The sequence below is a fragment of the Rhincodon typus genome, chromosome 9, assembly GCF_021869965.1.
Source record: "Rhincodon typus isolate 14 chromosome 9, sRhiTyp1.1, whole genome shotgun sequence".
Lineage (NCBI taxonomy): Eukaryota > Metazoa > Chordata > Chondrichthyes > Orectolobiformes > Rhincodontidae > Rhincodon > Rhincodon typus.
Window position 1 is genome coordinate 43,116,194 of NC_063340.1, and position 21,932 is coordinate 43,138,125.

A 21,932-nucleotide genomic window follows, 5' to 3' on the forward strand; every position below is an offset into this window, starting at 1 on the left:
AGGTATTTGTGCTGATATTCATCTCCATGGAAAAAAAACCACTTGTACGGCAAAGTGGGTACAGCAAGAATACAAGTGATGGTCCTGATCGATGGCCTGCAAACTCAGTCTGCCACTTAGCCTAGCATGGAGGAAAAATTCACCTTGGTAGTTCAATATCTCACCAAAATACTGGTACTGTTCTCCGACTCCTAACTAGCAGCGAAGTGCAGGTGCACATGAGACTAAAGATGGAGGATGGGCCCATGGAAATGGAACTCATCTAAAGGGTGCAGTTGCAGCGGTCTTTGGCAGGGGTCTCACAGATTTCAAAACTCAGAGGGCACCTTCCAAATGCATTTCATCTCAGATCAGGGAATAAACAGCCTGGCCCTACCTTTGCTAAAGTCACAGGAGTTATAGAGTCATAGATTCATACAGAACGGAAACAGAACCTTTGGTCCAACTCGTCCGTGCTGACCAGACATTGCAACCTGACCTAATCCAATTTGCCAGCATTTGGTCCATAACCCTCCAAACCCTTCCTATTCAAATACCCATCAAGATTCCTTTCAAATGTTGTAATTATACCCACCTTCACCATTTCCTTCGGCAGCTTTTTCCATATACGCACCACCCTCTGCACGAAAATTTTACCCCTCAGGTCCATTCTAAATTTTTCCCCTCTCACCTTAAACCGATGCCCTCCAGTTTTGGACTCCACCACCCTAGGAAAAAGACCTTGGCCATTACCCTATTCATGCCCCTCATGATTTTACAGACCTCTAAGGTCACACCACAGTCCCTGACACTCCAGGGAAAAATGCCCCAGCCTATCCAGCCTCTCCCTATTACTGTAACCCTCCAGCCCTGGCAACATCCTTGTAAATCTTTTCTGCACCTTCTCAAGTTTAACAATGTTTATGAAGGGCAACCAGAATTGTATGCAGTATTTCAAAAGTGGCCTCATCGATGTCCTGTACAGCTACAACATGACTTCCATACTCCTATACTCAATGTTCTGACCAATGAAGGCAAACATGCCAAACGCCTTCTTCACCACTCTGTTGAACTGTGACTCCACCTTCAAGTGACTATGCACCTGCACCCCTAAGTCACTTTGTTCGGCAACACTCCCCACAGCCCTACCATTAACTGTATAACTTCTACGTTGGCTTGCCTTACCAAAATGCAACACTTCACATTTGTCTAAATTAAACTCCATTTGTCACTTCTTGGCCCATTGGCCCTCTGATCAAGGTTCCGTTGTACTCTGAGACAATCTTTTAGACTGTCCACTACACCACCTATTTTGGTGTCATCTCCAAACTTACTAACCACTCCTCCTATATTCACATCCAAATCATTTATATAAACGATGAAAAGCAGTGTACCCAGCACTGATCTGCACCATATAGAGCAATAAGAAGACTTTTAGCTAAAGAGAATATTTTTAGGTGCGTGAACAATGTTTGTAGCATTATGTATATACTTATTTAAATGAATCAAACACTTCACATGAATTGTTCATTAGTTTACCATCCTTTTAAGTATGCTAAATTCCAAATGCACTGTAGCCTTCAGGTAAATGGTATGGAATGATCAGAGTGGAAGACAAGGAAAGGATGTGAATGTTGTGGTTAAATTTTTGGATTGTGAGAATTAATGATGATATTTGACAGCTGCATGAGAAAATAGACTGTACAGGATGAGAAAATAGGCTGGGAAAGTTTAGAATAATTCTTAACAAGCTGCATGACCTTGAATGAGTTCTGTGAACATTCCTTTATGAGCCGAAGATGACACCTCCACTTGTTTTCCCATCCTATGTTGTCTGTACCAGCCAGCAGTTTTGTCTTGTTGTATCTGCTTTCCTTATGTTGGCTATTTGTCACACTGTATAAGACAGAATTTCGTTCCAAGCTGCTGTTGCTAATGCTACTGTTGCTGATCCTGCTGCTGCTACTGGACTTCACTTCAGCTCGGAATCGTGAACAGTGACAGGGATGAATCAAGCCTCCAGACCAGTCATCAATTGAGTGGTCCCCATCAGGCATGACACTTGTTGCTTTTTCTGGAAAGGTGTGATACTTGCTGCTTTTTTCCTCTTTTCTTTTCCATTTATTATTACCACTATAATTGTTTATTGTTGCCATTATAATCATTTATTATTACTTAATAAACATTCATATTTAAGCAAATTGCTGTTGTTGAGCCTTCTCTTTGTTATATTTGCCCGAATCTGAAAAGAGCCACTTTGATTTAATACAGTGGGAGGCACACAAGGTTTATGATTACACTGCGAAATGGCTTCACACACTCAGATTAGCTGAAGCATGCCATTGCAGCCTCTCTGGCAGCCAGGTGACAACTGATGCCTGCCCTCATCCCATGACTCAGCATTCATTGCCCCTCCAACTCTACTGACCACTAACAGACCCACTCCCATTACAGATAACCATACACCGCCAAAGCCGTCCACATACCTTCAACTGTGTTTCTCTATGGATCTACCCAGATCTAACATTTACTGCTGCTTGTGTGCCTGACCTGACCTCTGCTCCCTTGGACCTGACATCCATTTGAACCCCACCGGAACCAAAATCACATTCTCCAATTTGTGACACGCATTACGACCTTATCAGAACCCAACTCACACAACCACCCCCCGACCCATCAACTTCCTCACTTGAAGTCCATAGACCACTCTCACACCCTCTCCCTGACTTTCTGCCTCCCTACCTCCTTGGACTAAAAACCCCCTGACCCAAACCCCCATAGATCCAATTTCCTCCCCTGATTTGACGCCCCCCCACCTGATACCTGTACTCATCATGCACTTATCATCCTACCACCTCAGCTGCTTGGCTCATATCTCAGCCACTTTACCTCACCCATCTAGCACCCTCACACTCAAACCACCTGCCACCTATACATACTTACCCTTTTTCTCAGTAGCTGTCAAAGTGGCTTAAGGACACCTAGACCACAGGATGTGGCACTTACTGATGAGAAAGAGGGGTGGTCTTAGTGCTGATCCACTCTGCTACTGGTTGCATGTATTTCTGCCTGTGACTGAAAAGTCTCTGGTCTGAAATTTGCTTGAAAAACTGGATTAAAGGTAAATGGGCAACTTTTAGTCTGATTTCGGTGGGAAATAGGGATTCTAACTGAGATCAGAAGATTCAGATCATTTTGTCTTTTGAGTTGGAACTTTGTGTCTATGTGTCCTGAGAAACAAACATGTGGCCACTGCCGTTGGTGTTATTGCTGCTCCAGATGTTCCTCCAGAGGTCCAGGCTTTAACTGTATCATGTTGTTGTAAAGGTATGACAGCAGGGAGGATCAGATCAAAGTGGGTAAAGTCCAAGGTAGGTGAAATGGCTTCCAAACAGTTGGAAATCATCCATCAATTGTTGTAATCAATGTCTGAACAAGTGTTTTGAATGCATGCCTTTTACATGGACAGGTCAGCAACTATTTCATGTCTCAGTTTCATTGATCAATTACTCTGCAAGGTGTTCTTGCCTAGTTAATTCCACATAGCTCTGGAAACCTGAGCACTGGTAATAAAGTCAGAATCCTGAGTTTAAACTATAATTATTTGCTTATTTGGATATTTAAAGCACTGACTCAATAGATCTACAGAGTTTTTTTTTAGCTTGCCTGGGAATAAATTTCATTAAATCCCAGGAGTGGTGGGATCATTTTGATTTTCCGACCGACAACATTTAACTCCCAGCTGAACCCCAAACTGGAACCTACCCCCAGAAGGCAGTTAAAGAAAAGCTACCCTTGAACAACCAACATAATTCTGAGTGCTGTATGTGCCCTATTTCCTCCTTTTGCCCAAAGTGCATCTTATTGCCATATGGTTGCCAGATGGTGCCTAAATAACAAATGTTCAAGTATAACTTTGGACTGAAAATAAACTACAACTTAATACAAGACAAAAATATATGTACCTTTGAGAGAAATTGCTTCTGTCAAGCTTGGCAAAACATATTCAGTGAGAGAAATACTTTTATCCGAGTACCCCCAAGCAGCAACTGCATCTGCTAAGATCTTTATTCGTTTGTACCTGGAATTGTGTGTAGAGAACTTGTCTAATGTTAGCCAAAACCATCATTTACAGAAAACATTAGGTAAAAATAAAGGTGGTCAGAGTTACATTCAATATAAATAAAACATGAGAGTATAATTTACTTTTCATACTAAAATTTCCATTTTAGAACAACATTTAAATTTAATTTTGATAGGTCTCCTTCCAAATTTTTTCTTTGTTATGGTGTTCAATCAAGGGATTGATCACATATTCATTAAATTATAGAATAATTAATTACAAAGAAGGAAGCCATAAAGTATCAGCTAAACTCCTTTTCTCACTGCTGCAGGCAGCAAGAGGTACAGTCAACTTTTTTGTGAAGGTTGGCAGCCTTTTCAAGAGGACATGAAAAAACAATTGCCTCAAATGGAAATTCATGCAAAGTGAACAGTAGGGCATACAGAAGGATCCAGACTGATGGATACAGTGCTAAAAGCATTGATGGTTCAGTTGAGCAGGAGGATGAATATTATGATCCCAGTAAGTGCCAAAAGATCCCCTAGACCATCCTCAGAACAGAATTTGAGCAGGTGACCAAAGGGTCAACTAACTCCTGAGCCGGAATCATTTATAGAAGTGATCGCTCTGTTCCCCAATCTGGTTGGAAAATCAGGTATAATCCTGCTTCCATTGTGTTGAGTCACCCTGCAATCATTTTACAGCTGCTGGGCTAATAATTCGCTGCAGGCAATACTTCCCCTGCAACCATCAAGAGGGAAGTCCTGACTCCCCATCAGAGAGTGAGTGGATCTTTAGTTCAATTAATGCTACAGGGAACACTGCCTAGTGCTGGAACAACAGGCTGTCCCTAAAGAAGAGGTGCTATGGGCCCAGATTTAAAGGTAAGTCTGTGGTTTTGCCAGGATCAGAACGTCAGAGCCCGATGAAGAGTGTAGAATAGGGCCAGGTTTTTCAGGGCAGGAGGAAAGCCATGGGTGGTGCGTTGGGAATCTAGCTTGGGGGTCCCAAACAGAAGGTATACGACCATCTCCCAGTGTTTCCCTATAACTCTCAAGTCCCCTATACTTCAAGAATCTGAGCAATGAATATATTCAGTGACTGTCTCCAAAGCTCTCTGGGATAGAGAATTTTAAGATTCACGATCCATTGTGACAAACTCTACACTTTGCAAAAAAGCTTGTAATTTTGAGGTATCCCTGTAGGTCTAAACGAAACCAAGAGTTATGGAAAGAGGGGTAATCAGACGTCCTAGCTATTGAATAATTTCTGAGAACTCAGATGGCTGAGACTGCTAGACAGACACAATACATAATGCAGCAAAGCTATGACCTGACATTGTGACTTAACATTGATATTGGGATGGCAGCTTGATACCTAGAAAGATGGAAACTAATTGGTGGTGTCAGGTTACAGCTTGTGTTTAGCAGCATAGCAGAATTCTTGTGAGCAGAAATAGCAAATCTCTCTGAAAAAGGTCAGTTTTCTGTCTAGTAGTTAAGAAGACCCCTAGATGCCGTTGGTGAAGTTGTAAACAGTTGTAGTAACTGTTTAAAGAGATATTCATGTTCCTATCGTAATATTATTTGTTTGTTAATGCAAGCTTAATTTTACATTTGATTTTTGGAAAGTCAGTGGCTGAGCAACAACAGACATTTAAGCTGCTATTTATAATGCTCAGCCAAAAAAATTCCAGTTAAAAGGACTCAATGAGAAAGAGGAGTCATCCATGACAACAAAAGGTAGTCAAGGAGACTATTCAATCATAAATAAAGCAGACAAAGCAGCGAAACTAATGGTAGGCCAGAGGATTGGTTTAGGAACCAGCTGAGAATGACTAGAAAACTAATATAGGGGCAGAAAAATGATTATGAAAATAAACAGGCAAGAAATATAAAAACAATATCAAGAACTTCTATACGTATATAACAACAGAGTAGCTAAACTAAGTGCGAGACCCTTCAAGGATGCAACCAGGGAATTAATAATGGAGAACAGGCAATTGGCAAATAATTTAAGTAAATATTCTGCACTGGTCTTCATGTTGGAGGACACTAAGTATCCCAGAGATAACAGATAATGGAAGGAAAGATCATGAACATCTCTATAACGAGGGACAAAATATCTGACAAATTCATGGTCTAAAGGCAGACAGATTACCGGGACCTGATGGCCTACATTCAAAGGCTTTAAACAAGTGGCTGCAAACAAAGTATAGGCATTGATCTGAATATTCCAGAAATTTGAGGGTACCAGCAGGTTGGAAAAATACTACTGCGATGCCCTGTTCAAGAGGGGAAGTAGACAGAAAGCAGGAAACTGTACTCCAATTGGCCCAATATCTATTGTTGGGAAAATGCTGGAGTCCATTATTAGGGAAGAAGTAGGAGGACATTTAGAAAAACACAGAGTTAACAAGGTTTTGTGAAAGGGAATCACATTTGACAAAGTTTTCTGAGGATATAAAAAGCTGAATAAATAAAGGGCAACTGATAGAGTGTACACAAAGGCATTTGATAAAAAGTTATTGCACAAGAGCTCATGAATTAGCATGGGCTGACATGTGGAAGACAGAGTCAGAATTAATGGGTCTTTTTCGGGTTGGAAAGACATAACTGTGGAGTGTCACAAGGATTAGTCCTGGGACCTCAATTATATAATATCTATTTTAATAACTTTGATGACAGGGTGAAGTGTTATGCATCAAAATTTGATGATGATACAAAAATAGGTGGGAGGGCATATTGTAATGAGATCAAAAGGAATCTACAAAGGGATATAGATAGTGAAGCAACAAATGCTGCACAGAGGGATCTGAGTGTTCTTGTGCATCAAATTCAATAAGTTGTCATGCAGGTGCAGCAAGTAATTAATGCAAATGTAATTTTAGCCCTTATTGCTTGAGGTTTGGAGTTATAAAATATGAAAATTTTTTTACAACTGTTCAGGGTGTTGTACAGGCTGCACCTGGAGTATTGTGTACAGTTTTGGTAGCTGTAATTTAAAAATAATGTAACGGAATTGGAGACAATTCAAAAGAGATTCATTAGGTTGAATCTTGGGATGAAGGGATTGTCTTATTGATTAGGTTAGATTTTATTATTCAGAGTTTAGAAGAATGTGGGGGAGACATTAAGAAGATGTTTCCACGAGTGAGAGAATCTTGAACTACGGGACATAGTTACAGAGGAAGGGGACACTGATTTAGAACCAAGATGCAAAGGAATTTCTTGTCCCACAGGGTAGTAAATGCTTAGAATTCTCTACCTAAGAGAGTTGTGGAAGTTAGATCATTGAAAGTATTTAAAGTGAAGGTGTACAGATATTTGAAACGTGTGAGAGTTAGCGGCTATAATGAGCTGAGACGAAAGAAGAGTTCAAGCGTGGGACAGATCAGCCATGATCTTAATGAATGGGACAGGCTTGAGGAGACAAATTGCCTACTCTGCTCCAATTTCTTATATTCTTACCTTTAAGTGGCCATCATTTATTTTAGTTACCTGCTCCCTTTCATATAATAGTAAGATTTGTTTTTATATTCCTTATTAATTTTGAGGCAATAAAACACTTTTGGAATATAGGTATATTATAACATAATGTAGCATAAAATACTAATGCCACAAGCCTGTATGCACCACCGTCTGGAAGTGATTCTGACTATTATCCTAGAGATCCTTGTCCTTATTTTATTGTGTAACTATTGAAACTTTCTTTGTAGGATGCCAATTTTATTTCTTTTTGGGTCCAACTCAAATCACACCTGTTTCTCTTCCCTTTCAAAAACCTTATGTCAATACTGTCCTTTGTCCTGGTATGTCTACTAACTATAAGTAGAACATTTCAGTAATATTTAAACATAGGAAAATTCCAAGCCTTGGAATTCACTCCAGAAATAACCGAAAAGGCATGGTAATTAGACATCAACTACTACTGCTACTATTAGACATCAACAAATATTCTTCTCGAATACCTGAGTCTGATTTGTTTATTCACCATGTCTAGCACTTCCCATTGTTGCATTTTCTGATTAATTTCTTGGATTATATTAGTTTTGACTTGAATTGGTACATATTTAGTTTCTTTTGCAAATTTTAGGTTCTTGAGTTTCTTTTCTAGTTTCCTCAGGTGTTTACATAGATCCTCCACATTTGTAGATTCCTGCAATGTCAAACCTATTACAGAAACAGTACAAAAGAAAACACAGCTTCAAAGCACTGTACTGCAGTTGCTTCCTGTTTACATGTAAAGTCCTGCCTACAGAATGCATAGCCCATAATTATTCCATTTATGGTAGGAAGGACCTAAATGACAAGTAAATTGACATGTTGACAAGACTATAAATATTGTTAATGCAGCATACTGATATTTGGCACAGCAATTCTAACCTGCAGATTTCTAATAATACAAACAAAGTATGTGGTTTAAACTAAACTGTAGGAAACAGTGGTAGCCCCACAATTCAATGGTCAAAAGCAGCACATTCTATAATCAGGACTATTCAGCATATGTCTAATTCTTCACGTTCTGACTCTTTCAAACTAGATAACTGCAATGTGGAAAGGACAAGCAAAAATTCCTCACAAGATGGCATAGAAAACTGAAGGAACAATCACTCCTGTACATCTCCAAACTATCCTTTCCTGTCATTTGTAAAGTCCTGGAATGAGGCTGCCTTCTTGGTTATGGCTGGTGTAGGGTTTGATGGATTCAAACAAGGATAATGGAATAATATAATTCAATAACCATTTAAATCTAAAATTTTTGCAAAGTGTTCACTTATCCAATATTAAACAATTAAGACATAACAAAGATAAAAAGATATTTCAAAATGTTCAGACAAATTTCAGACCTGGAATACTTGTAATATGAAAGACATCTTCCTGTGGTGGTAAAGTCTCCTCTGTTTGCTCCTTTTGAACATGTCTTGAGTTTCTTACTGCCTGCAGCTGAGCTTCTAATCCAGCAGTATTTTGTTTAATGAGATCAATTCTGTCAAAAGAATGTCCATTATCTAATGAAATAATAAAAAACTTACATTTATACGGCACTTAACTTCATCTCAGGCTAACAAAAAGTGCTTTGCAAACCACAAAAGTTATTTTTATGAGGATTAGTGAAGAATATTTAATACAATTTTTATTTGTTACAATCCTTAAATGACCACTATTCTTTTCTCAGGGTGATTTGCTATCAGGTACCTCCAAAGGTCACTCTTCATCTGAGGTGGACACACAAAATTTGTCCTCTAATTATTCCACCCTTTTCAACAGTGTTGCACAGCTAAGTGCCAAAACAATCACAGAGGAGAATTAGAGGTTGATTTTCCTTTTTCTGCCAAAGTCCAGCAATCATACAATTTTGTGAAGACTGGAGTATGGAATCGTAACATCTTTTAGGCAAGTGATTTTCCATCTCTTCTCATCTTAATAGCAATCTTTTATTTTGAAATATTGCCCTTTTCTCTAGATACAGGCTATGAGGGAAACCATCCTCTGAGCATCTACTCTGTCAAACCAATTCAGAATCTTCTATATTTCAATAAGGTCAGACCTTATTCTTCTAAACTGAAGTGGGTATAGGCCCAATCGTAACCTTTTTCCATAAACAAACTTCTTCATGCTAAGAGTCAACCTAGTGAATCCTTTGTGGACTATCTCCAAAGTGGCTTTCCACTTGACTGAACATATGTCAGCTGGAAATTGAGTTATCAGCTGGCTGCTTAGAATGGGGGATAATTACATAAAATTTGGAAGCACATTTCAGAAACCTGAGGAATGAGACATAGAAACAAAACAATGAATGTTATATGACCACCAGATATAAAAAACATCAGCATTTTGAAGACAAACTTCAGATGCCTGGACATGACTGGAGACAACTTCAGCAAGCATAAGCCAGCGTTCCCAGAATAGCCCAGATAGGCTGTGTTGTGCATAACATTGTGTAGTAGCAAAATCTGAATAATGAGGGCGAACAAAGGACACAGCCTCTTTGGTTGATTCCGAGGGTGAAGAAAACAAGAGGAACTAGTAAAAGGCAGAGGGAAATGTGGACAATGCATTACCAGAGGTCCACAGTGTTGTCTGGGATTGCCCTCGTTATTGAGAGGTTCACTTCAACCACCAAGAGTCTTGAAATGTACCCTGCTGAGAATTGTCTCATTATAAAGGGCAGAAGCATGGAGTAAGCAGTAAAATGAAACAAACTGCATAGCATGCTACATCACCATAGCCATCCCATTTTCTGGCTTATGAAATGGGTATGATTCTAGATCAGGTGCCGGTGCAGACAGTGGCTCTCTTTGTCATCCCAGAACACCCTCCCAAAGGAACATCACTGCAACTTGTTTCAAAGGATTTGAAGTCAGACTTAAGATCTATGACTGTTAATGTCAATAACTATGCAGTTTTATCCATGTTCATGTTAGTTGTAGGAATCATTTGCAGCAAATGTCAGAATTCCATGTCAGGTTTTCCGTTAATTGGGATGCAAAGCTAGTTTTCCCGTCCTTATCACTGCCCGTCCTGGCATGCATAACTTCCTATAAATGCTTTCGTATTGCACATGCAACTACGTAATTGGAATGCTTTCAAAATTGTTAACATTAATTAGGTCTTTATACGTTCTGTTTGTAAAATTCGATCTGACATCACAGCTTCCCTTGATAATTAGCTTTTACACAATCCTGTGATAAAACAATATAATCAGACCGCCATCTATGGATGCTCAAACCAATAGGTACTTGGGCTTTGTCGGTCTTCTTCTTCTTCCTACAACAGAAAAACTGCAAATACAAGGAGATATCCATGTGCGAACCCAATGTTGACACCTGTGGCAAAAAAAAATGATTGCGCCACTTGAAATAACTCTTCAGAGGCTGGCATCCCAACACCAATCACCCTTTATTTAATCTTTGACCATAGTACTGCTTCTTCTTAGTCATACAATAGGAGGACCAATATCCCTGATATGCACCCTTTTATGTCAGCCAGGTCTCCCTGATTGGACCAGATCAACAGCCCCAATCAGAAAACTTATATTTTATGAAGTCCAGACCTTGTTGCAATCACTACACCACTGTATTTTATTCCGTCTGTGGAATTAAAGCAACAAAGCTACAAACAGCCTGAAAATGCTCTTAGCTCTCAGAATACAAGATTCTGAAATGTACTTATTTTTCAATGACTAGCAACTCTGAATATCCAATTTCAATATGAAGGTCCACAAATTAGTGCTATGGAGTAGGAATACTGAGAGATTAAGGACTGCATATTACACTGAGATCAGCTCCCTGCATCCCAACATAAATTTTGGGGGCAAGTTATTTCCATTGGTTGGCTTGTTGTGCTTTATCAAGCAATGGCCCATTAATTAGTCTGAGGTGGATCATCCATCCATATCCAGGAGACTGTTCTGTCTCATAAAAGTGGTAGTAGAGCTACCATGGGCTACAGGTAGACCAAGGATATATGCCAAGATCTCACTGGGACCAGGCCACCAGATCCCATGAAGTGGAAGGAAGGGCATGTTGGACATGGGCAGACAAAACTGTTGGAGTGGGGGCTTCCAACTGACACACTAGGGCTGTGTAAGAGGCTATCCATTTCACTGACCAGCAACTATAACAGTTAAACCTGCCAGACAATATTGGGAACAGGTTCCTCCTAACTGCATTTGATAAGGTTCCCCAGGGTAGGCTCATTCAGAAAGTAAGGAAGCATGGGATTCAGGGAAATTTGGCAGTCTGGATAAAAAAACTGGCTGTCCAATAGAAGACAGAGGGTGGTAGTAGATGGAAAGTGTTCAGCCTGGAGCTCGGTGACCAGTGGTGTTCCGCAGAGATCTGTTCTGGGACCTTTGCTCTTTGTGATCTTTCTAAATGACTTGGATGAGAAAGTGGAAGGGTGGGTTAGTACGTTTGCCGATGACACGAAGGTTGCTGGAATTGTGGATAGTGTGGAGGGCTGTTGTAGGTTGCAATGGGACATTGACAGGATGCAGAGCTGGGCAAAGAAGTGGCAGATGGAATTCAACCCAGAAAAGTGATTCATTTGGAAGTTGAATTTGAATGCAGAATACAGGGTTAATGGCAGGATTCTTGGCAGTGTGGAGGAACAAAGGCGTCTTGGGGTCCACGTCTACAGATCCCTCAAAGTTGCTACCCAAGTTGACAGGGTTGTAAAGAAGGTGTATAGTGTGTGGGCTTTCATTGGCAGGGGAATTGAGTTTAAGAGCTGCAAGGCTATGCTGCAGCTCTATAAAACCCTGGTTAGACCACACTTGGAATATTGTGTTCAGTTCTGGTCGCCTCATTATAGGAAGGATGTGGAAGCTTCAGCGAGGGTGCAGAGGAGATATACCAGGATGCTGCCTAGACTGGAGGGTAGGTCCTTTGAGGAATGGTTGAGGGAGCTAGGGCTTTTTTCATTGGAGCGAAGAAGGATGAGAGGTGACTTGATAGAGGTGTACAAGATGATGAGAGGCATAGATACAGTGAATACCCAGAGACTTTTTCCTAGGACGGAAATGACTATTACGAGGGAGCATAATTTTAAGGTGATTGGAGGAAGGTATAGGGGAGATGTCAGAGGTAGGTTCTTTACACTGAGAGTGATGGGCGTGTGGAATGCGCTGCCGGCAGTGGTAGTGGAGTCAGATACATTAGAGACTTTTAAGTGACTCTTGAATAGGCACATGGATGATAGTAAAATGTAGGGTTTGCAGGGTAGTTTGATCTTAGTAGGATAATAGGTTGGCACAACATCGTGGGCCAAAGGACCTGTACTGTGCTGTACTGTTGTATGTTCTATGTAACTGCCTATTAATCAGAACAGCAACTTCCTTACATCATTGGGCCAAAATATTTTGTTTATTTTGACAGATTTATGAACTACTCAGAGGATCGTGTATTTTTAAGTGGATTGAAGTAGATAGTTTATGTTTGCAAAATTATGAGATGTTCATGTTATTATAGAGCTTGCAAGTTTTATCTATTCAGTCTATATTAGGGGAATAGGTAGTATGAGGAGGTGAATGGAGGGTTAGAGAGTGCAGGGTTACGGGGTAACCAGGGCTTAAGGGAGGGTTGCAGTGGTGAGAGGGAAATGGGGTGGGAGGAGTGACAGGACTGTGAGGTGCCCTCATAATTTTCTCCAGGAGATGGACCTTTAACCTGTTCGCCTTGTCATCAGCTTATTTCTGTTTCAAACCTGCCGCAGAAGCTGGCAGGCCTGACTCCAGCCTACTCCTGACACCTCAGCATGAAAATAGCTTTGGCAGGCGCTGCTGGATAGGAGGTGGAATTGTGAGTTAGGAAATCTCATGACTCTCAATTCTTGCCTCTAAGATGAAAGATAACTGGTCCTTCGACTTGGCTAAAGGGCTAGAATTGGGCCTGACTGTTTGCTCCAACACTAAAGCTGTCATGGTTTGTGGGGTTAGTTTGGGAGAACTCCATCAGCATGAGGCAGACAAGCATATAGCACTCTCTGTGTGCACACTCTACATCCAACAGCAGCGTCTAAGCCTAATACAAACTCCAGCATTGGCTATCATTCATGAATGGCAGGATCCCACAGACCACATTCCAACAGCAGCATTAGTCCTGTCAGCTCCTGAACATTAGACTGATCCAATTTTTTATATATATATACTTCTTTGGGGTCCAGGCTGTTATGGCTGCCTAGGCTCCTCCAAAAAATTCACATAGGGAGGCCAGTACACCTCTCAGCATTACAACACTGGGTCCTGTCTTAAGCTCTAGAAAGAAATTTCCAGATTGGGAAGGTTTCATACCCTCTGAATGCCATTTGCCTCATAAAAGACAGGTGGTTTCACCCCTCACAAGGCTCATGAAATCTGTGAAATAGCCAAGTCTTAGTGCAATCAGGTGTCTATCTTTCCTGTATGTTGCTATATATAATCACCATCAGATTTACAGCAGGACATGGTAAAATCCACATGTAATTTCAAGACTGTAACATTTCTATATTCTCTGCTTATGTTTTGTAATTAGTTACATGTATTAATTGAAAGCTTTAGAAGTTTTGCAATTGTTCACAAATTGACCATGTTATATCATTTTAAAATGTCTTTTCTAGTTGCCTCAAGAATTAAGGAAGTGTAATCAAACATAGCATTATGTCCCTATATGATCAATGTCACCACCTAATTTGTTTGGAACATTAAATTGTTCTCATAAGATGACTGATGAGCGGTGACAAGATCTCTGCTAAAGATTCTTTTCCTACTTGTTTTGAAGCTGCGTGGCTCTTTTTTTGTATGCCAAGTAAGTCATTGGTTCGAAGGCCATTGATTTCACCTTCCTCTGTAGAAACAGAGAATCTTCTTTCCCTTTGCGTAAAATATTGATGTTTTCTTCATACGCTTGTTTGATGGATGTGAGGATAAATTTGTATGCTGTTGCATTCTCAATGACCTGTGAAATGAAACAAATCCGTATTTAACTTGAACAGAACATGTTCATGTACCTATATCTATTCGTTGTACTTTGTTTTAAATTCATTGTATGACCAATGTTTCTGAAATTATGTTTCCCTGCATGATATGGGTAGATTTTCCACTTTGGGTACTCTCTGTAATTTTAATGCAAATTGTTTCCATTATGAAAGGGTTTCTCTTTCTCACCCCAACACACCTCCAACTCTTCTCAAACTTACTGGTATTATACAACATGCAAAATCTGCCACAAATCAATGAAATTGATTATCATTTTAAAATAATGTCTTCAACAAAATTTTGCTTAAAATTTGATATATTTAATATTGGTAACTTGATAACATTAGCTTTCTACTTCTGTAAATTTGTCACAAGGTGTATTATCAACCCACCTACTAAGTAATCCAATTATAAACTGCTGAAGATGGCTTTAAAGAAACACAGCACGTTTTTTTGCTTAGAATGGAGTATAGGATTCACTTAGTATTTTTATTCAAGAAGTTTCTACTGGTATTCTTAGCTTTAGTTTTCAGATGCAGCTCATAGGCTTGCAAATAAAATGCAGAAACCTCTCAATAGTGATTAATTCTGTTTGGAGGTATGGCCAGTTTTGTAAGTAGGATGTTTCTGGTCCAATGTTTTCAGAACAAATGAAAAAGTTAGCAAACATTTGAGTGATGCTGAACATAATTTGTGTTTAAAATTTCATAATCTCATTTGCCCGGTATGACAGAAGTACATCAGAAAACCAGTAGTGAATGACAAAAAGGAGCTTTTAAAAGTTCCTGAGCTTTAAAAATTGCCCACAAAGCTTACTGGGCTTCAGAGAATAGATTCCCCTATTCCAATTTGGTTTTCAAACCATGCCATTCGGGAACAGTGATGAGGTCAAGCAGGTGAGCAGCTAATCGGACAGAAGATTTCTCACAGTCAGCATACCAAGAAGTAAAAAAAGGCTTATAATGTAAATTTTAGTAATTATATCACAGAATATCACAAATAAACTTTGAAAATAAATTTAAAATGTCTTTATTATTTTTAAAATATCATGGTGATTCTATCATGAAATCGAAGGAATGTCATTCCAAACTGAGAAAATTTCCGGGCCTTTAAAGACTTTTTTTTCCACCTTTGGACTGAAAAATGGGTGAAGCTACTGCTTTAAATGAAGGATACTGGAAGAACATGTTGCAGTTTTAAAAAATTAGTTACTGGAACTCATCCTGAGTTGTATCTACAATGTTACTTTATTCAAGGAATGGGAGTAGGAGGGATGTTAGATGTGTGTTCAGTAGCTTTCAATCAACTAATTATGGTGAGCTCAGGAGGGCTCAGCAGTGTAACAACCACATGATTGCAACTACAGCCTCGTATGTAGACAATAGGAGTAGAAATCTCTAGTCTGCAAAAAGAAAGCAGCTCAATCTCTCTCCTCATCCTGTGTTGAGAAGTAACATAAAATCTCCCTGTAGCTGTTCACACTCACCATGTTAATGTAAACTTTTATCTCTACAAATTGTCAGTTGAAAGGAAAAAGGGAAAAGCTACAGCAAACTTTGTTTTAACTGGCACCTTATCAACTAGCAACCTTGATAAACCAGCAAAAATTACATACCTCAAATACGTACTGTGGTGTCCGAGTACTTATGCTTTAAATAAAATATAACAGTGATGTGTACACCCCCTGCATTGCATTTCCATTACTTACCATGTGTTTTTACATTGATTTTAGAAGCTGTGTTGATATTTTCACATAGATTTTTTGAGGGCTGTTAATGGTCAGAGTTTACTGTGGGTATGCATACCCCTAGACTATCCAGAATATTTGATCAACCGGCACACTCTGATCCCATAGGCTTAATTCACACATGGGATGAGGGCATCCCATCTCCAATTGCTCAGATGGCAGTTAAGAGTCAACCACAATGCTGTGGGTCTGGAGTTACATGTAGATTTCTTTCCCTACAGGACATTAGTGAACTAGATGGATTTTTCCAACAATCGGCAATGGGTTCATGGTCATCATTTACAGTCTTAATTCCAGAGTTTTTTTTTGTATTGAATTCAAATTCCACCATCTGATGGGATTTGAAGCTTTGATCTCTGGATTAGCAGCGCAGTGATAATGCCATTGGGCTGCTGCCTTCCTTTATGTCAGTTCATAAAAAGTTTGCTGTACCTTCAGAGACTCTAAAAGAGGCAAACTTTCACCCAGTGAATGAAAGTCAGTATTGGTGTGCGATTAACCTTGTCTCATCAGCAAAGAAATGAAAGGAAACAGAAGGAATCAAAGAAAACAATCAATTGCTGTGGTCCAGATTGGTGCTATCAAAACGTTTCCCCCTTGTTTTCTGCAAAGCTGTGCCCCCTTTATACCCTAAACAACCGTATCTTGTCTCTTTGTACATCTGTGTCTGCTGTTATGCATGTGGGAATTGTACAAATAGGGAGAGTCTAAGTTATAGAGTTGTAAGTTAGAAATTCATGTTTCTTTCTTGGCATTAGTTAATAACATTTTGATAACAATGATGTTATTTTCTTGTTGATGAAAATTCTGGTGTGCATGTTCTTTTAACCCAAATTAGACCGTTTGGTAAAGTTGGACAATTCGGTCGTTTAATCAAATTTTACATTTGTCGCAAGTCCAGGAAATGTGGATCTTGCTCTCCAGTGCACTACCCAAGTGAATTTCTACAATGTATTTTGTAAATAGTAAACACTACTACTACTGAGCATCAGTGCTGGAGGGAGTGAATGTTTGTGGATGTGGTGTCTATCAAGCAGGTTGCTTTGTCCTGGGTAGTGTCAAGCTTCATGAGTGTTGTTGCAGATGCAGCCAGGCAAGTGGGGAGTATTCCATCTCACTCCTGACTTGTGCGTTGCGCACGTGGACAGGCTGTGGGGAGTCAGGAGGTGAGTTACTCACTGCAGTATTCCTAGCCTCTGACCTGCTCTTGTAGCCACGGAATTAATATGACCACTCCAGTTCAGTTTCTACTCAATAGTAACCCTCAGAATCCCTCAGTGGGGATTCAGTGATGGTAGCACCATTGAATGATTAAATTCTCTCTTGTTGGTGATGGTCATTGCCTGGAAGTTGTGTGGCACAAACATCACTTGCCATTTCTCAGTCCAAACCTTGATATCGTATGGCTCTTGCTGCATTTGGACATGGACTGCTTCAATGTCTGAGGAGTCAGAATGATGTTGAACACTGTGTAATCATCAGTAAACATCCTACTTCTGACTTTGCAATGAAAGGAAGGTCTTGATGAAACAGCTGAAGACTGTTGGAACAAGAACCATCTTCTTTTGTGCTCGGTATGACCCAAGCAGCAGAGAGTTTTCTCCCTGATTCTTATTGACTCTAATTTTACTAGGGTTCTTTGACACTACACTTGGTCAAGTGTGGCCTTGATGTCCCCTCAGCTCTTCTGTCCATGTTTGAATGATGGTTTGCAACGACATCAGGAGCTGAGTGGCCCTGGTGGAACCCAAACTGGTCTGTTCAACCCTTTGATCCTGAATTACACAGCAGGAGGTAACTGCTAAGTAAGTGCAGCTTGATAGCACTAATGATGGCATCATTGATTACTTTATGATCGTGAGATGACCATTGGGATAGTAATTGGCCACTGCTATAGAACAAACCTGAGCAATTTTTCACATTGGTGGGTAGATTATAGTGTTATAGCTATACTGAAAACAGCTTGGCTAAGGCCGCAGCACATTCTGGAGCACAAGCCTTAGTACTATTGCTGGAATATTGTCAGAGCCAACAGATTTTGCAGCATCCAGTGCCTCCAGTCATTTCTTGATATCATGTAGAGTGAATCGGATTGGCTAAAATCTGACATCTGTGAGGAGGCCGAGATAGATGTTCAACTCAGCACTTATGGCTGAAGATTGGTGCAAATGCTTTAGCCTTTCTTTTTTGCACTGATGTGTTTGTCCCAGTCAATGAGGATGGGGCTTTAGCCTTTATTTCTTGCACTAACGTGCTTGACCCAGTCAATGAGGATAGGGCGTTTGTGGAAACACCTCTTTCAGTGAGTTGTTTAATTGACCATCACCATTCACAACTGGATGTGGCAGGACTGCAGAGCTTAAATCTGATCCGTTGATTGTGGAATTGGTTAGGTCTGTCTATCTTATACTACACTATTTGGTATGCGAGTAGTCCTGCTTCGTAGCTTCACCAGGTTGACGCCTCGTACTTAGGCGTGTCTGGCGCTGATCTCCTGCACTCTTCATTGAACCAAGGTTGATCCCCTGGTTTAATGGTAATGGTAGAGTAGGGGAATATGCTAGGCCATGAGGCTGCAGATTATGCTGGAGTCAAATTCTGCTGCTGCTAATGGCCCACGGCACTTCATGGCAGCCCAGTTTTGAGTATCGAGTCCAAGACTCATACAGTAGAGAAACAGACCCTTCAATCCAACACCCACGCGCAGACCAGACATCCCAGTCGGACCTAGTCCCATTTTCCAGCATTTGGCCTGAATCCCTCCAAACCCTTCCTACTTGTATAACATCCAGATTAAATGCCTTAAATGTTTGTGACTGACTTGTACTTGCCTCCACCACTTCCTCTGGCAGCTTGTTCCATACGTGCACCATCCTCTGAGTGAAAACGTTACCCCTCAGGCCCTTTTTAAATGTTTCCCTTCTCACCTTAAACAAATGCCCTTAAGTTTTGCACTCCCCCACTGTAGGAAAAAGGCAGTTCACCTTATCCATGCCCCTCATGATTTTATAAGTCTCTATAAGATCACACCTCAGCCTCTGATGCTACAGGGAAAACAAGCCCCAGCCTATTCAGCTTCTCCTTATAACTCAAACCCTCCAGTCCTGGCAACATCCTTGTAGCCTTCCTGCTCCTATGATGCTGCTTGGCCTGCTGTGTTCATCCAGCTCTACATATCTGCACTCTCTCAAGTGTAACAGCACCATTCCTGTAGCAGGGTGACCAGAGTTGTACACAGTATTCCAAAAGTGGCCTGATCAATGTCCTGCACAACTGCAAAATGACGGCCCAACTCCGATACCCAACTCCTGACCAATAAAGGCAAGCGTACCAAACTCCTCCTTCACCATCCTGTCTACCTGCAATTCTGCTTTCAAGGAACTATGCACCTGCACCCCTAGGTTTCTTTGTTTAGAGCTGCTAGATCTGTTCAAAATCAATCCATTTAGTGTAGTGATAGTGTCAACGAATACGATTTAGGATATTCTTGATGTGAAAATGGGACTTTGTCTCCACAATGACTGCACAGTGGTCACTCTTATCAATACGGTCATGGAAAGATGCACCTGTGGCAGATAGATTGACGAGGATGAGGTTAAGTATGTTTTTCCTCTTGTTGGTTCCCTTATCGCCCACCAACAACTCAGTTTAGTAGCTACGTCCTTTGGGACTCAACCAACTCAGTCAGTGGTTGCACTGTTGAGTCACTGTTAGCGGTTAACATTGAAATCTCCCGCTCAGATTACATTCTGCACCCTTGCCACCTTCCTTGCTTCTTCCAAGTGGCATTCAATATGAAGGAGAACTGATTCAGTCACTGAGGGGTGGGGTGCCACTTCCCAGCTTGCAGTGTTTGAAGTGGTGCGCAGCTGGGTTCTAAATATGGCACCAGCAGTGTACGTGCCAGAAGGTCCCAGCAGCGGCGAGTGTTTTCGTTCCTCCTGCTGTGTATTTTGGGATCAAAGGGTTGAACAGACCAGTTGCATAATTAATAGTGTGAAAAATGGAAGATTGAATGACAGAAGTTGCTCCGCTCATAGCAAATTGTATGCCATGAATCTCACGACAAAACACTAACTGCAAATGGGAAGATTCCACCCTTGCAATTTGAGATGAATCCCCAATGGGCCAATAAGACTATTCAATCAAGGCAGCCGCATTGGCTGATGTCATCAAATCTGGCCCAGGCTGATTTCAAAGCAGGGGTTCAACTCTATTGGCTATTTTTTGTGGTTGTGTCCTTGTTCCATGCAAAGCTAACAGATGATAATAGTCATTTATACTTTCCTAGTTGTGATGAAAGATAAATGACCTGATAGCGCATGAGCCACGGAATGTTGCAGTTTCTTTTATGTTTTAAATGTGAACCCTGGCAGATGTTTGAGAGGCAGCATCGCTGTGATGTCAGTAACGTTTCATTGTTTACTGCAATAATTTTACAGATATTGATTGCACAAGGCTTCTGGTGGTGAAGCCTGGCACGCAACTTCCTGTATTGCAATTCTGTGCAGTGGAAGTGCTACAATTCTAAATCACACTCCCAGCAGCGTGAAGCGTACAGTAGACAGCAATATAAATGACGGCACAGAAAATCATTCATCCTCTTATGGCACTGGATCCAGCTTCTCCTGAGCTATTCATGAGCACTGACCCCCTCAGTCACCTCTGCCCAGGCTGTCTTTATTGCCTTTCATAGACAAAAGAATTTCCCTTCGTCCACGAGGATCTCTGACATTTCATGGGAATGATAAGCAAAGATTGAATGATGTTCCTGTGTTGTAGACAATGAAGTGTTGTATGCGTACCTCATAAATATGGTGCCCAGATGTTGGTAGCCAGATGGTCCTGCTGGACGTCTTGCCTATAGAGTTTGCTGTCTTACGTGCACACGCAAATGTAATATGCTGGGAAGAACATAGGTGCAGCGAAAAATCCACTCGGCCCCTCTAATAACTCAGGAATCCCGACTTGAAAGGAACATCATTTATTGTTGAACGCCAAATTAGAGCCACTACATGTGCATACGTAGGCTTGTCCCAGTCTGGGACAAACATAGTTCTGTAGACCTATCCCAGTATTGCTTTATCATTTTTTACTCCTGGGTCTGCTTTTTTTTGTGTGTTTTTTAAACTACTACCCACCTTCAGTAAAAGCACCAGTGTAGCCAATTCAAGATCTACATGCAAAGCCCATTATGGGCAATGCAAATTGGGTCTGCTTTATAATGTGCTCAGGTGATGAGTTAGAGCTGCGTAGGTCACAGCCGTTACCAAGATAACTCAAAGGAAGATTAATTAGTGATTTCCCCGTGGGCCTTGCAGGGGTATCATAGCCCCCAAGTGAAGTACTTCATATTTTTTAGGCTCACCACGATACTTAGCCTCAGAAGAGAAAATTGCACAAAATTTTTTTTTCATATTTCTGCCATTTTCTTTTTCGTATTATTATTATTATTTTGCCTAGCTCAGCTTTTAGGGGGACCAACATTTACTTTAAGCTAGATTTTTTTTTCATACACTTGTAAAACTTCTTACAATCTGTTTTTATACTCCTAGCTAGTTTACTATCATTCAATAAAAACTGAAAGAACTACAGATGCAGTAAATCAGGAACAAAAACAGAAGTTGCTGGACATGTCAGCAGGTCTGGCAGCATCTGTGAAGAAAAAAAAAAATCAGAGTTAAC

The 21,932-nt window shown here is 40.5% G+C and overlaps 1 protein-coding gene across 4 annotated transcripts in view; it reads right to left on the bottom strand.

Annotated features, from left to right (window-relative positions):
* Window positions 1-21,932, bottom strand: part of LOC109938872 (clathrin heavy chain linker domain-containing protein 1) — a 53,034-nt gene that overhangs the window by 29,030 nt on the left and 2,072 nt on the right. Inside the window, exons 2-5 of one of the 4 annotated variants that reach the window (XM_020537165.2) lie at window positions 14,293-14,480; window positions 8,892-9,031; window positions 8,013-8,214; window positions 3,945-4,060 (exon numbers count right to left, since the gene is read on the bottom strand). In XM_020537165.2, the coding sequence (XP_020392754.1) occupies window positions 3,945-4,060; window positions 8,013-8,214; window positions 8,892-9,031; window positions 14,293-14,480 (646 nt within the window). The remainder of the gene's footprint in view (window positions 1-3,944; window positions 4,061-8,012; window positions 8,215-8,891; window positions 9,032-14,292; window positions 14,481-21,932) is intronic. The other 3 variants (XM_048601467.1, XM_020537166.2, XM_048601468.1) reach the window with 3 other exon arrangements.